Below are 11,866 nucleotides of genomic sequence, written 5' to 3'. Positions count from 1 at the left end.
TTCTCTAATTCAGCAATGACTTTTATTGTGTTGGCCTCCAAAGTTTGAAAAAATCACACAAGACAGTTGTAGGTTTTTAACAACTGGCTGTTGCGAAAATGAATATTGGAAAGAGAAAATTCAACTGCTTTTGCTGGGAATCAAACCCACACTCTTTCATTTTCCAGGTGAATGCACTAGAACACAAAGGCAACGAATCAATCTTTCCTTGGAGCTGGTGTGCACTGAAAGGGATCGTACATGGATGGCCAGACCTAATTCAGGCCAACTCGCAACTGCTGACACTGCCACCAGATGGTAACTTATGATGACACTCTCCACTGTACATGCGAAGGTTTATAACAACTGGCTGTTGCAAAGATTTCAGTGCACATGAGCTCCAAGGAAAAATTGAGAGCTTCATTGCCTTTGTAGTATAGTGCGTTTACCTGGAAAGTGAAAGCACGTGGCCGTTTGATTTCCTGCAAAGGCAGTTGAATTTTCTCTGAACAGCCAGTTGTTAAAAACCTTCGTATGTATAGCCGAGAGTGACGTCATACTTTCATAAGACAGTTGTTTAGCCAAATGCTTCAATTGTTTAATTCTGTTTGTTTGTTCAATTGTTTAATTCAACGCAGCAATTTAAGAAAAAGTACCAATATTTTTGACAATCGGTTACCACTTAGGTGTTTTGATAACAAGCAGGGAATCATTGCTATTACAACTTTGATATATACACAAATGGCTTAAAAACATAAAATATATTTCTTTCACAGATATACAAAATATCACTTATACAGATTCCGAATCAAAGACAGCACAATATAAATTATACATGCTTTTTGTATCGAGGGTATATTAAACATTCTCTTTGGAATTCTCTTTGAGAAATTCTTGTCTGTATTTCAATTTAGTGAGGAAGGATGATCGTAGAAGACATTCAGGAGGATCGTTTGCCTCTGGATTATCATATATTGTTGATATGCGTATTTGTGAATCATCATAATCATTATTATGCCTTCGTCTCTTTTTGGGTTCTACGTGACGTTTGAGCTTCTCTCCTCGGTACCTGAAGAAGATTAAAATGAATTATACGCAATTTCTATGCATACTTAATAGAATGGATACAACTGATGAAATTTCTGTCTAAATTTGTCATCTTTTAAGCGATACTTACCCAAAGCCTTTTTTATCCCTAGGATTCTGACCGACGTCAAGAACTGGCTCTGCCATGCCAATAATTGTCTTGCCAATACCTTGGCCCTGTTTCCAACCTTGTGCTTCGAGAACTTTACGGCCGAATCCCTGTAGAGAATTAGAAGGGAAAAAACTTGTTTCAACATTTACATCAAGTTTTATTATGAGTTTTGAGTTCCTTCTTGACATTTCTCTAACAAATACAAAGGCCACAACAAATGAAATGCCCAATGAGGTGGCTGAAAAAAAAAAACACATAAAAGTATGGATGTCGAATATATCGAAAGCACAGCAACCAAAAATAACAATTACCATGATAAAATGTAATACACTATCCATGGAAAATTATGGCTTCTCGATTCATCCCAATTGTGGCAAAATTCACAACCCCAGAGGTAAGCTATTCCATTTATTCACAACTCTATGAGAGAAAAATTCCCTGTGACACCACAACCTGGAATTGTCTCTTACTAAAGGATACTGTTGTCTCCTTGTTGAAGTGTTCCATTGACGATGTATTAATAACACGTGGGTCTACCCCTTCGAAAATTTCAAACACTTTGATCATATCCTCGACACCTGTGTTCCAATATATGAACAAAAAAAAGTCTCTTTCTTTCATATTTCAAGCGCATGAACCAACAAGAGCATGCATAGCTCTTCCACGCACCCCTCGACTAAGCCTATGTCCCTCTGTAGGTGTGGTCTTTGACAGCATACATGCTCAATAGATTGCACATGGGCGAAATGTGGCCCTCAGTCATCTGATGGGGTCCGGTACCTCATGTATAACTTTGTATAAATGAACTAAGTGGTGCAATTCTATATCACTTTAACCTTTAAGCAATTTTTAAATTTTCCTCATCCCATGTTCAGAACCCAAGATATTTCGGGGTGATTGGAATAAGTTTAAGTGACTCCCTGGTGTGCTTTCACATCAATTATGTGGTCCACAGCACATTTCCTGACCACTTAAGGACTATGACAATGTGCAAGGGCCACTTAAGTCACCTCCTGCACAGCTCCACAGAATTTAAACAGCCCGCGGTGCAGTTTCAGATAACTCAAGTGGCCGCTGAAAAATTTCAGATCATGAGAGCCACACTGCACATGAAAGGCCTGCGGAACATTTTCAAACCAATAAAGTGGCCCACATTCTCCTAAAGGTTGAGCACTCTTGCCATGCAACATACTCCATCCAAGGATGAACTAAGCCTTGGAAAAGTAAAAAAATGACTTTAGCAGAAAGCAAAGAGACCTTTTTAAGAACATAACCAAGGATTTTATTTGCATTTTTGACCACCGTTAAACGTTCTGAAAACCTGAATCGATCATCAATGAGAATGTCCAAATCTGTGATCCTCGTTGCATCGGGAATGACATTCAATTCTTAAGTGAAGCATGGGCTTTTCACACCAAAATGAAAGAACCATGCACTTATCAACACTTAAAATTATGCTCCATTCATTAGCCCATGCTCAATCATATTCAAGTTTGTCTAGAGCCTATCACTTGGATTCCATATTACCCCGCCCCTCCCATTAGCTTCATGTCATCTACAAATTTGCTAACAATCTCATCAATATCCTGATTGAGGTTTATCGATGAAAAGAGTACGAGACCAAGGCAACTTCCTTGGCGACATCTGTTCAACACAAGCGATTAGCATTTTCAGTTATTAAGATGCTGTTATCTGTGGTTCTCTATCCCTCTTTTGACATTTTGTGCGATAAAAAAAAAAGTTTTTTTTCAATGTCCGAAATGACTTCATTTCTGTCATATTCAGATACTATAAAAATCGTAGAAGTACCTTAGAGTATTTCTCAAAACCAGCAAAATCATTGATGTCTGTCTTGTCTACATAAATTCCTCGACATAGCCGTTCTTCGAGCCTCATTCTCAGAGCATCCCTCGAATCCTTATCACCAGCACCTACAAATACAGAAAATAGTATTTTAATTAGTCATGATATCATGTTTCAAAGTGATAGACATTTATTACTGATACCCCCTGCATTTTTAACCTTTAAAAACAATCTAGAATAATAACGAATTGACGAAATTCAATGCTCTCCTAACATGATGTAGCAAAGTTTTGACGATATCTATTGGAAATTTGGTGGAACTACTCTCGATACTGTGTCTGGAAAACTAAAAAACATACCATCACAAGTTTGCAATGAGTGAATGAATGAGCGAGACAGTGAGCAACGAGCAAATCAATGTGAATGAGCAATTAAATGACTGAGTGAGTGACTACTTCACTAAACTCTGTCCATATTGCTATAATGCAAGTTACTGCCATTAACGGGTTGGAAATGAAGGCGCCATCTATCAGCGGTCACCTCAGGCTTGGGGAAAAACATCTTACCTATATTCTCCCAGTTTGAACCCAGGACCTGACAGCAACCTTCATGATGGTAGATGAGCATCTTACCACAATGCAACTCAGGCTTTGAGTGAGTGACGGGGAATTGAGTGAATGAGTAAGTCAGGGACAGTAAAACTGGCTTGTAACTAAGCTAGCTCATTAGGTCTCTCACTCACTATCGGCCGTATTCAAAGACAGTTTAAACTGCAATCGCAATATAGGATTAGAGATCGACATGGACTAGTTTTAAATTTTTTTTATTGGTCCTGAATTTAACCAATCAATATCAAATCTTTTCATTGTAGTTTAAACTCTGTTGGTGAATACGGCCATAGGTCACTCACTCATTGTCGTTGTTTGCTCACGCACCACCTTATTAATAGATGAATTTCCCAAATTGTGAATTTTTCATAAATCGGGATACTCATCATTACCAAATATTTTCCTGATTCTCATGCAATAAAACGTTAATGCAAGTTTATTCTACTCCCTATTAGCAGACAAAACTTTCAGTCACTGTTATAGATTCCGTAGAATATGTAATCTGATCAAAACCTCATTTAACAAATCAATATTTACTGCATTTTGTTTGACTCTGACAGAAGTGATAAACAATCTATTATCCTGACCTGGTTCATAGTAACAGCTCGTGTCAATGTCCCAGTCATCGGCTGTTTTTGCATCGAAATCGCCTTCTTTTTCATCCCAGTACTGAGCATCCGTGTAGAACACCAGGCCCGAACCACCTTTCTCCCATTTCAGCTCGATTTTCTCTTCGAAAAGGCGTTCCTTCAAGCGTTCTTGCTGAGTGACGTCGTTATGCAGCGATCCATGCCGATCCCATTCCTCTTCCTCGCTTTCTTCTTCTTCTTCTTCATTATCACTCTCTCTCGATGCCTGATGGAAATGATAAATGAATGAAATTGAAAAAATATTGTCTTACAGTGATTCGCGGGTCTGTTTTAAATTGCACAATGGGTGAGAACTCATTTAAACAAGACTTTGAAGAAAGGACAAATCACGATAGCCCGTTGGTGAATCATTGTTGGTTAATTTTAATGCTGAATTGTTGGTGGTGAATTTTCTTGCAGGTGAATTTTTCAGTAAATTTTCCATGGGTGAATCACTGCCTTAAATATTTTGTCAGTGAATTTTCTGTGGGTGAATCTCTCAGCGATGGTGAATTTTCTGAGGGTAATCAATGATGATTTTTTGCAGGTGAATCCTGAAGGTGAATTTTTCAGTAGGGAATCATTAGTAAATTTTTCATCAGTGAATTCGATGGTAAATTTTCCACGGGTGAATCATTGCCTTAAATGTTTGGTGAATAAATTGTCAGTGAATTTTCTGTAGGGAGAACTGTTGTCAGAGTGAATTTCCTGGGGGTGAATTGTTGATAAATTTTCTGCGAGTTGTCAATGAATTTCCTACGGCCAAATATCATTGCCTGTGAATTTTCTGTAGGGAAAACTGACGTCAATAAATTAATGTTATTTACATGGATGAATTGTCAGTGAATTTCGGTCAGTGAATTTTAGGGACATCGATGAATTAATGGTGAATTGTCAGTGAACCTTCTGTGAATTTCCCATTTATAAATAGTTTTCTGTGAACTTTCCATGATCCATGCCAGAGGCATCTGTTGAAAATTATATTCCCTGTAGCTATGCTTGTGTCTGGGTTTGAACTCCACCATCACCACAGTGGTGGCCGGCTTAAGTTGGTTTTCTGCAGTTCCCAAATTCAAGGTGCAAATGCCTACAACGATATAATTATTTAATTACACTTCACTCATAGTTAGAAAAACTGATGGCAGCAAACAGGTTCGCTACACGTCCATTCCAACATGTACCAATTCGTTAGAAGTTCCGCAGAGGAATATGGATGAGGTGTAGATATGGTTTAGTAGTTTATGCTTGTGGGCATTACCATGAAAAGAGAGGGAATCGTCTAACAAAAAATGTTCACTAAGTTTACAATGCAGTTTGGTTGTGTGTGACATAAAAACACGACTTTGAAACACGTTTCTCTCCCTAATGATGCATGTGCGACACGAGAAAAGAAATTTTCAACTAAAGGATTACATATATTTTTCAAAAATCTAAAGTCTTAAACTGAAGAATAAGATATGTCCCGCAATGTTTAGGGGGAAAAACAAGTTTTTAGTAACAGAATAAACATTTCACATGGAATATATGAACATACCTCAGCACCTTCTTCATCTGATGAAATATGGTCATCGATATATTTTTCAGACAGAACTTGACCTTTCAAAGTTCTCACGAGAGATTCATCCGTATTCCTCCCTCTGTACCTTCGGCTTCCATAATCGTAATTGACACAACTGTACAGTCTTTTAGATCTCATGTGCGGGAATTCCAACTTCAGCTTCGTGATGATAGAGGATGGTAACCGGCAGGCTTTAATCTGTTCCAAGAAGTACTTTGTGGGAGTCCCGACATTACCGTTCGGCATCAATGTCGGCGGCTGCATTTCGATGAGAGTCGGCAGATCGTCTTTGGTGAAAGTTGTCTCTCCTGATGGAACATGCTCATCACCATCGTCACCTGCTACTCTTCCTGCAAAAGTGATTGTATATTAAACCTCACCCACAAAAAAAAACCAGTTTAACACTGTAAAAAAAGTCAGTTCTGTGAAATGTGACTGCCACATATTGTTTGTTGCATCCCCAGATTCTTAACACATCCAACTGATGCAAAATCCGCAGACAACAAAAATTCATCAGCGCAATCAATTTTTCTCCACACAGATCATTTACTTATGTACAGTGAAACCTGTATGAAACAGAGCATCATCAGACCAAAGTAATATTCCATTTTATAAAAGTGCATTTCAAAGCACTAATCATCGAACAGACTATCTTTTCATTGCGTTCAAGACGTTTCCATCTCATACAGTGTCTATGTTAGACATATTTCACTATTTCATAACAAACATTATACTCAAGGAAACAGTAATTTTCCGGATATTATGCTGAGGTGAGCTCGGAAAGAAAAGTCATCACGTCTCCGCCGGGACTCGAACCCAGGCCCTCTTGCATACCGGGCAAGTATGCTACCATCTACACCACTGGAGACACATGAATCTGCCTTCCTAATTTCACGCACTGTGTCGTGAGGCGCTGAAGTAGAGGCATTAGTAGCCTCTCTTAACTTCAGGAAATGGCCCCCGGGTGGGACGGTTTATCAAGGAATCCTTGATATCTCTGGCTGAGAAAAAAGCCATCTATATCTCTCTAAACCGTCCCACCCGGGGGCCATTTCCTGAAGTTAAGAGAGGCTACTAATGCCTCTACTTCAGCGCCTCACGACACAGTGCGTGAAATTAGGAAGGCAGATTCATGTGTCTCCAGTGGTGTAGATGGTAGCATACTTGCCCGGTATGCAAGAGGGCCTGGGTTCGAGTCCCGGCGGAGACGTGATGACTTTTCTTTCCGAGCTCACCTCAGCATAATATCCGGAAAATTACTGTTTCCTTGATATCTCTGGCTGAGAAAAAAGCCATCTATATCTCTCTAAACATTATACTGTTGAAAAATCCTGATCAGGCTCTAATTCAACAGATTTCTCTCCTCGTGACAAAATAAAAAGCTTATCTCTCATCAAGTCTACGGAGGACTGAATATGACACATCAAGACATCTTGTTTTTTGACAGACACTCAAGTACATCTCAGATTATGGAAGCGTTCTAGGTGTTATCCCGAGGCATTATTCATAAGAAAGCTCCCAGAGGACGTCACCATGAAAAAGCGGGAGTTCTGTGGCCAATCCATTGTCAGGAACTGACATGAAGGAGTAAAGGACTAAGACCACATTGATCAGTTGGAGCATCAATACTTTGGATGAGATTCATCAACAATCTTGGTTGGAAGTCCGACGGATTTATAGAGGAGTCCAAACATGTTGGGAACAACTAGTGCCTGAGAAGGATTCGTTTTGTTTAAACTTCACACTACAGGATAATTTTTCGAGCCAAAGTTAAAATGAACAGAATAAAAATATGAATCAATCACATGTTGAAAGACAAAGGTAAATGCGACGGTAACATATGTTGGTAAATGAATGTTAACTCGTGGTGAGAGAGGCTTTTATTCATAATTAAAACTCTCTCTCTTAATGGACTAGGCCTATCTCACAACAATTACGTCACTACCAACGTTTGATCAGAATTTGCATATTGACCCAATCAACTGTGTTAAATACCCTTGAGTGAGAAAACAGACTTTATCCAATCAACTCATTTGAAGTGACTTTCACGTCTTTTCATAACTGGGCCTTTAATTTTGTTGACAAATGAGTTACGTTTATCAACACAGTTTTGCATTTACAACAACCGCATAGGCAGATTACATGTAGTAAAATTACTATAGCTGTAAGGGGTCATTCAAGTATTACGTCATCATCGATGGGGGAGAGAGTGGGTTTCCGATTTGCTGACTTTTGATGACAGGGGTGGGGGTTTGGATAATGCTTATGTCATCGACCACCCTTTATGAAAATATGAGTTAGGATTCAGAGGAGCAGAGCTGATGACAAAATTTTGCTGACAAGAGGGGATCAGCGTTTTGCTGACAAGGGGAGGGGGGGAAGAGAGATCAAAAAAGGCTAAAAATTTGCTTACGTAATACTTGAACGGCCCCTAACAGATGTGATTTCACTTTTATTCTGTGTCACGACAACTCATGACTCCCTCACCCTGGAATAAAAATAATAAATGAAACAGCTTACCGCAACACAAATTTATTAGAATATTTGTAAAGCAATAAATGAAAGCAGAGCTTTATTATCATGATGAACCCGAACTGTGTTTGGATTGAATCAGAAAAAAATGTAAAAGTTTTTTTAATGAATCAATAAATGACAGCCAAGCAACATTATTATCAGCACTATTATTATATATAATGGCACCACTATTAATATTATTTCACTAAGCAGGTTTAATACGCTAGTAGACAAATGAGCCAATAAAATTCAAGCTGAGCAGGCAAGCACAGAAAAAATAAACTTAACGAAGATGCCACATTTGGCGACATTCTGAGGGGTAGTCTAAACTCCATGCCACCGGTAAATTCCCAATATACGTTATACCGCTGTTTGGCGACCATATTTTTTATCGCTAGACAGGACTAGTAGGTTATGGTTTCGGGCGGGACGATATATGGACCCAACAGCGTTTGAAAATGCTGCAGAAAAGGCCATATTGGCAGCATATCATTGTTTTGGCGTATTTGAAAACTTGGCGAGAAAGCGTATACTGGGAATCAACCGAAAATACTTATCATACTAGGGAGAAACATCTGGTCTATAATACCTTTATCATCGGGCAGCGAGATTTTCTTGATGAAGCATCTCTTGGTCATCATGTGACCCTTCCTGTCGACCCAGTGTTTCCTGTGGTACGTGAGGATGAAGTCGTTTACACGATCGTCGTAAATTTTGACGACGCAGCAGCAGGTACCACAACTACTGCTCGATGACGTAGACGGCGAGTCGTCTGTTTCGTGGTCCCCCAGATGTTTTTGAACTTCAGGCCTGTGCCTGAAATGGAAGCAAGCGAATCCAGATGTTTCTACATACTCCGAGAAGAAGTTCCGCAGGTCGCAGGAACGATATGAGCTGGGAATGTTGTTTACTATCACGTAGCATGCATTCGACTTGCCATCCTCCATCTTATGTTGACACTCTAGGATCAGGTCGGCCTTGACAGAGTATTTCGGAGATACAATCGGTTGTGACTGTGCATTTGACTGATGAACCATTCAAATGTAAGCGAGCATGTCTATAGTCCGTTTCAGGTTAACTTTGCAGTGAAGAGGAAGCTACGAGGGAACCTCATCACTCGTTGCTATGGCAACAAAAGCCTCTTAACCAATCTATCGATGCGCGGCCTGGGTAAGGTATGGACAATTTCTAGGATACCGCGAAAATGTCGTTGTGGTTGCTATACATTTTTGGATAATGGTAACCAATATTTTTTTCTAATTTAAAAATTTCAAACGAAGAAACATCGGTTCAAAACGATATTTTTCCTTTTTTTTTCACAAAATCATTAAAAAAATTGAAATATTCTGTATAAATGATCATCATAAAACTCCGATTTATGGGAACTTTATTTTGCGGCGGAGGAGTACACTCTCTACCTTTCTCTCCACTGCAAAGTTAACCTGAAACGAACTATAGGTAATAAAATATAGATGGCAGTGGTGTACTACTGATAAGTTGGTTTTTTTTGGAAACTGATTTTATTTCTAATTTTTTTTGGTATTTTGGTCTGTTTTGTTTGTTAAAACTGTATAAAATGTATTGAAATGTATTCAGATATATGGATGGAAAAGAAACCTTTTTTTTCAAAGTAATAAAGTACATTAGTATCACACTGGAACTGCTGCTGCTATCTAGCAAAAAAATAACTTGAAATTCGAAGAAATAGTTTTGTTTTTGCCTGACAGGTGGCAGCAGAAGTCTCGTTATAACATCGTTTCTGGCATTAATAACAGAATGATGTTGCCAGATTCTCTGAAAATTAATGGAAGAGGGAATTTCCGAATCAATGAAAGAATAATTCCAGCATTAATGAAAAAAACAAATCCAGAATTGATGAAAGAAATTATTCCAGAAGAAATGAAAGAAAATTCAAGAATTTTTTAATGAAATAAATTTTTGCAGCATTAACGGAAGAAATGATTCCAGTATTAATGAAATAAATAATTTAATCTTTTTTTTCATCTTTTTCTTTTATATAGATGAGTTCTTTATCCTTTTTGTTTCATCTTTAAAGCGCAATATTTAGAGCCCGAACTGTACATTGGGGCCGTTCAAGTATTACGTCATCATCGATGGGGTGGGGGGGGGTCCGATTTGCTGTCCTTTGATGACAAGGGGGGAAGAGGGGGGTTTGGATAATGCTTACGTCATCAACCACCCTTCATGAAAATATGGGTTAGGATTCAGAGGGGCAGAGCTGATGACGAAATTTTGCTGACAAGGGGGGGGGGAGGGGGGGGTAAAAAATGGCTAAAAATTTGCTTACGTAATACTTGAACGGCCCCATTTCATTGGGGAAATTGCCAGGCACGAACTTTGTTTTCACAAAGAGGGATTATAACATGGAGGTATTATCCCCATAATACCTCCATGGATTATAACCTCCTTGGGGTAATCCCTCCAGCAATATAAGCTCGATGTTGCCACCTATCTATTGCTGAAATGTACAGTTCAGTCACTAAATATTGCGTTTTAAAGATTAAAAAAAGGGATGGACATGGGATTAAAAAAAAGGATGGGATTAAAAAAAGGGAAGACATCTAAAGATTAAATTATTTATTTCATTAATGCTGAAAAATTTCTTCAATTTTGGAATTTTCCTTCATTAATTTTGGAATTTTATTTCGTTAATTCTGGAATTATCTTTCATTAATTTCGAATTATCTTTCATTAATGCTGAAATAATCACTTACATTTATTTTGGAATTATCTTTCATTAATGCTGGAATTATCTCTCATTAATTTTTGAATTATCTCTCATTAATTTTTGAATTATCTCTCATTAATTTTTGAATTATCTTTTATTAATTCTGGAATTATCTTTCATTAATTCTGGAATTGTCTTTCATTATTCCGAATTGTCTTTCATTAATACTGGAATTATCACTTTCATTTATTTTGGAACTGAAATTATCTTTCATTAATTTGGAATTATCACTTTCATTTATTTTGGAACTGAAATTATCTTTCATTAATTTGGAATTATCTTTTATTAATTTGGAATTATCTTTTATTAATTTGGAATTATCTCTTTTATTAATTCTGCAATTATCTCTTTTATTAATTCTGCAATTATCTCTTCCATTAATTCTGGAATTTTATTTCATTAATTCTGGAATTATCACTTTCATTAACTTATTATTAGGAATTATATTTTTGCTTTATTCTGGAATTATCTGTTTCATTAATTTTGGAATTATCTCATAGGTGCTGAAATTATTTTTTTCATTTATTGTTTTAAACTCCTATTTATGCGATAAAAAAATAACGGGAGGATTGTGTGTCTTTTCACCGAGTCACGTGATCTTCCGACGAATGATGTTGCGGACAACGTTCTTAGCACTGCCAACACCTTCTAGAGCAGAACAGGACCGCACATGGACGGTCCCGTTCGGTGCACACGAGCTAAAAGGAAAGATTGAGGTATTCGTTGCCTTTGTAGTCTAGGGACTCATCCGGCGTGTGAGATGACGTAGGTTCGATTCACCGCAAGAGTAGATGAATTTTCCCTCTTTCCTCAATGCATCTTCACATC

The 11,866-nt window shown here is 37.9% G+C and overlaps 1 protein-coding gene across 1 annotated transcript; it reads right to left on the bottom strand.

Moving 5' to 3' along the window:
- On the bottom strand, positions 1 to 9,381 carry LOC149064713 (G patch domain-containing protein 3-like). The gene is made up of 6 exons (XM_089255050.1): positions 8,879 to 9,381; positions 5,752 to 6,125; positions 4,176 to 4,443; positions 2,987 to 3,108; positions 1,157 to 1,284; positions 1 to 1,048 (listed from the first exon to the last, which is right to left on the bottom strand). Exons 1-6 carry the CDS (start codon positions 9,324 to 9,326, stop codon positions 838 to 840), a joined length of 1,551 nt encoding a protein of 516 aa, XP_089111176.1. The 5' UTR covers positions 9,327 to 9,381; the 3' UTR covers positions 1 to 837.
- Positions 9,382 to 11,866: the final 2,485 nt, after the last annotated feature.

The sequence above is a fragment of the Pholcus phalangioides genome, unplaced genomic scaffold, assembly GCF_987345545.1.
Source record: "Pholcus phalangioides strain wild (caught in Gottingen) unplaced genomic scaffold, Ppha-v1.0 ptg000042l_1, whole genome shotgun sequence".
In the NCBI taxonomy this organism is placed as follows: domain Eukaryota; kingdom Metazoa; phylum Arthropoda; class Arachnida; order Araneae; family Pholcidae; genus Pholcus; species Pholcus phalangioides.
This window is presented reverse-complemented; position numbering and strand designations above follow the sequence as displayed.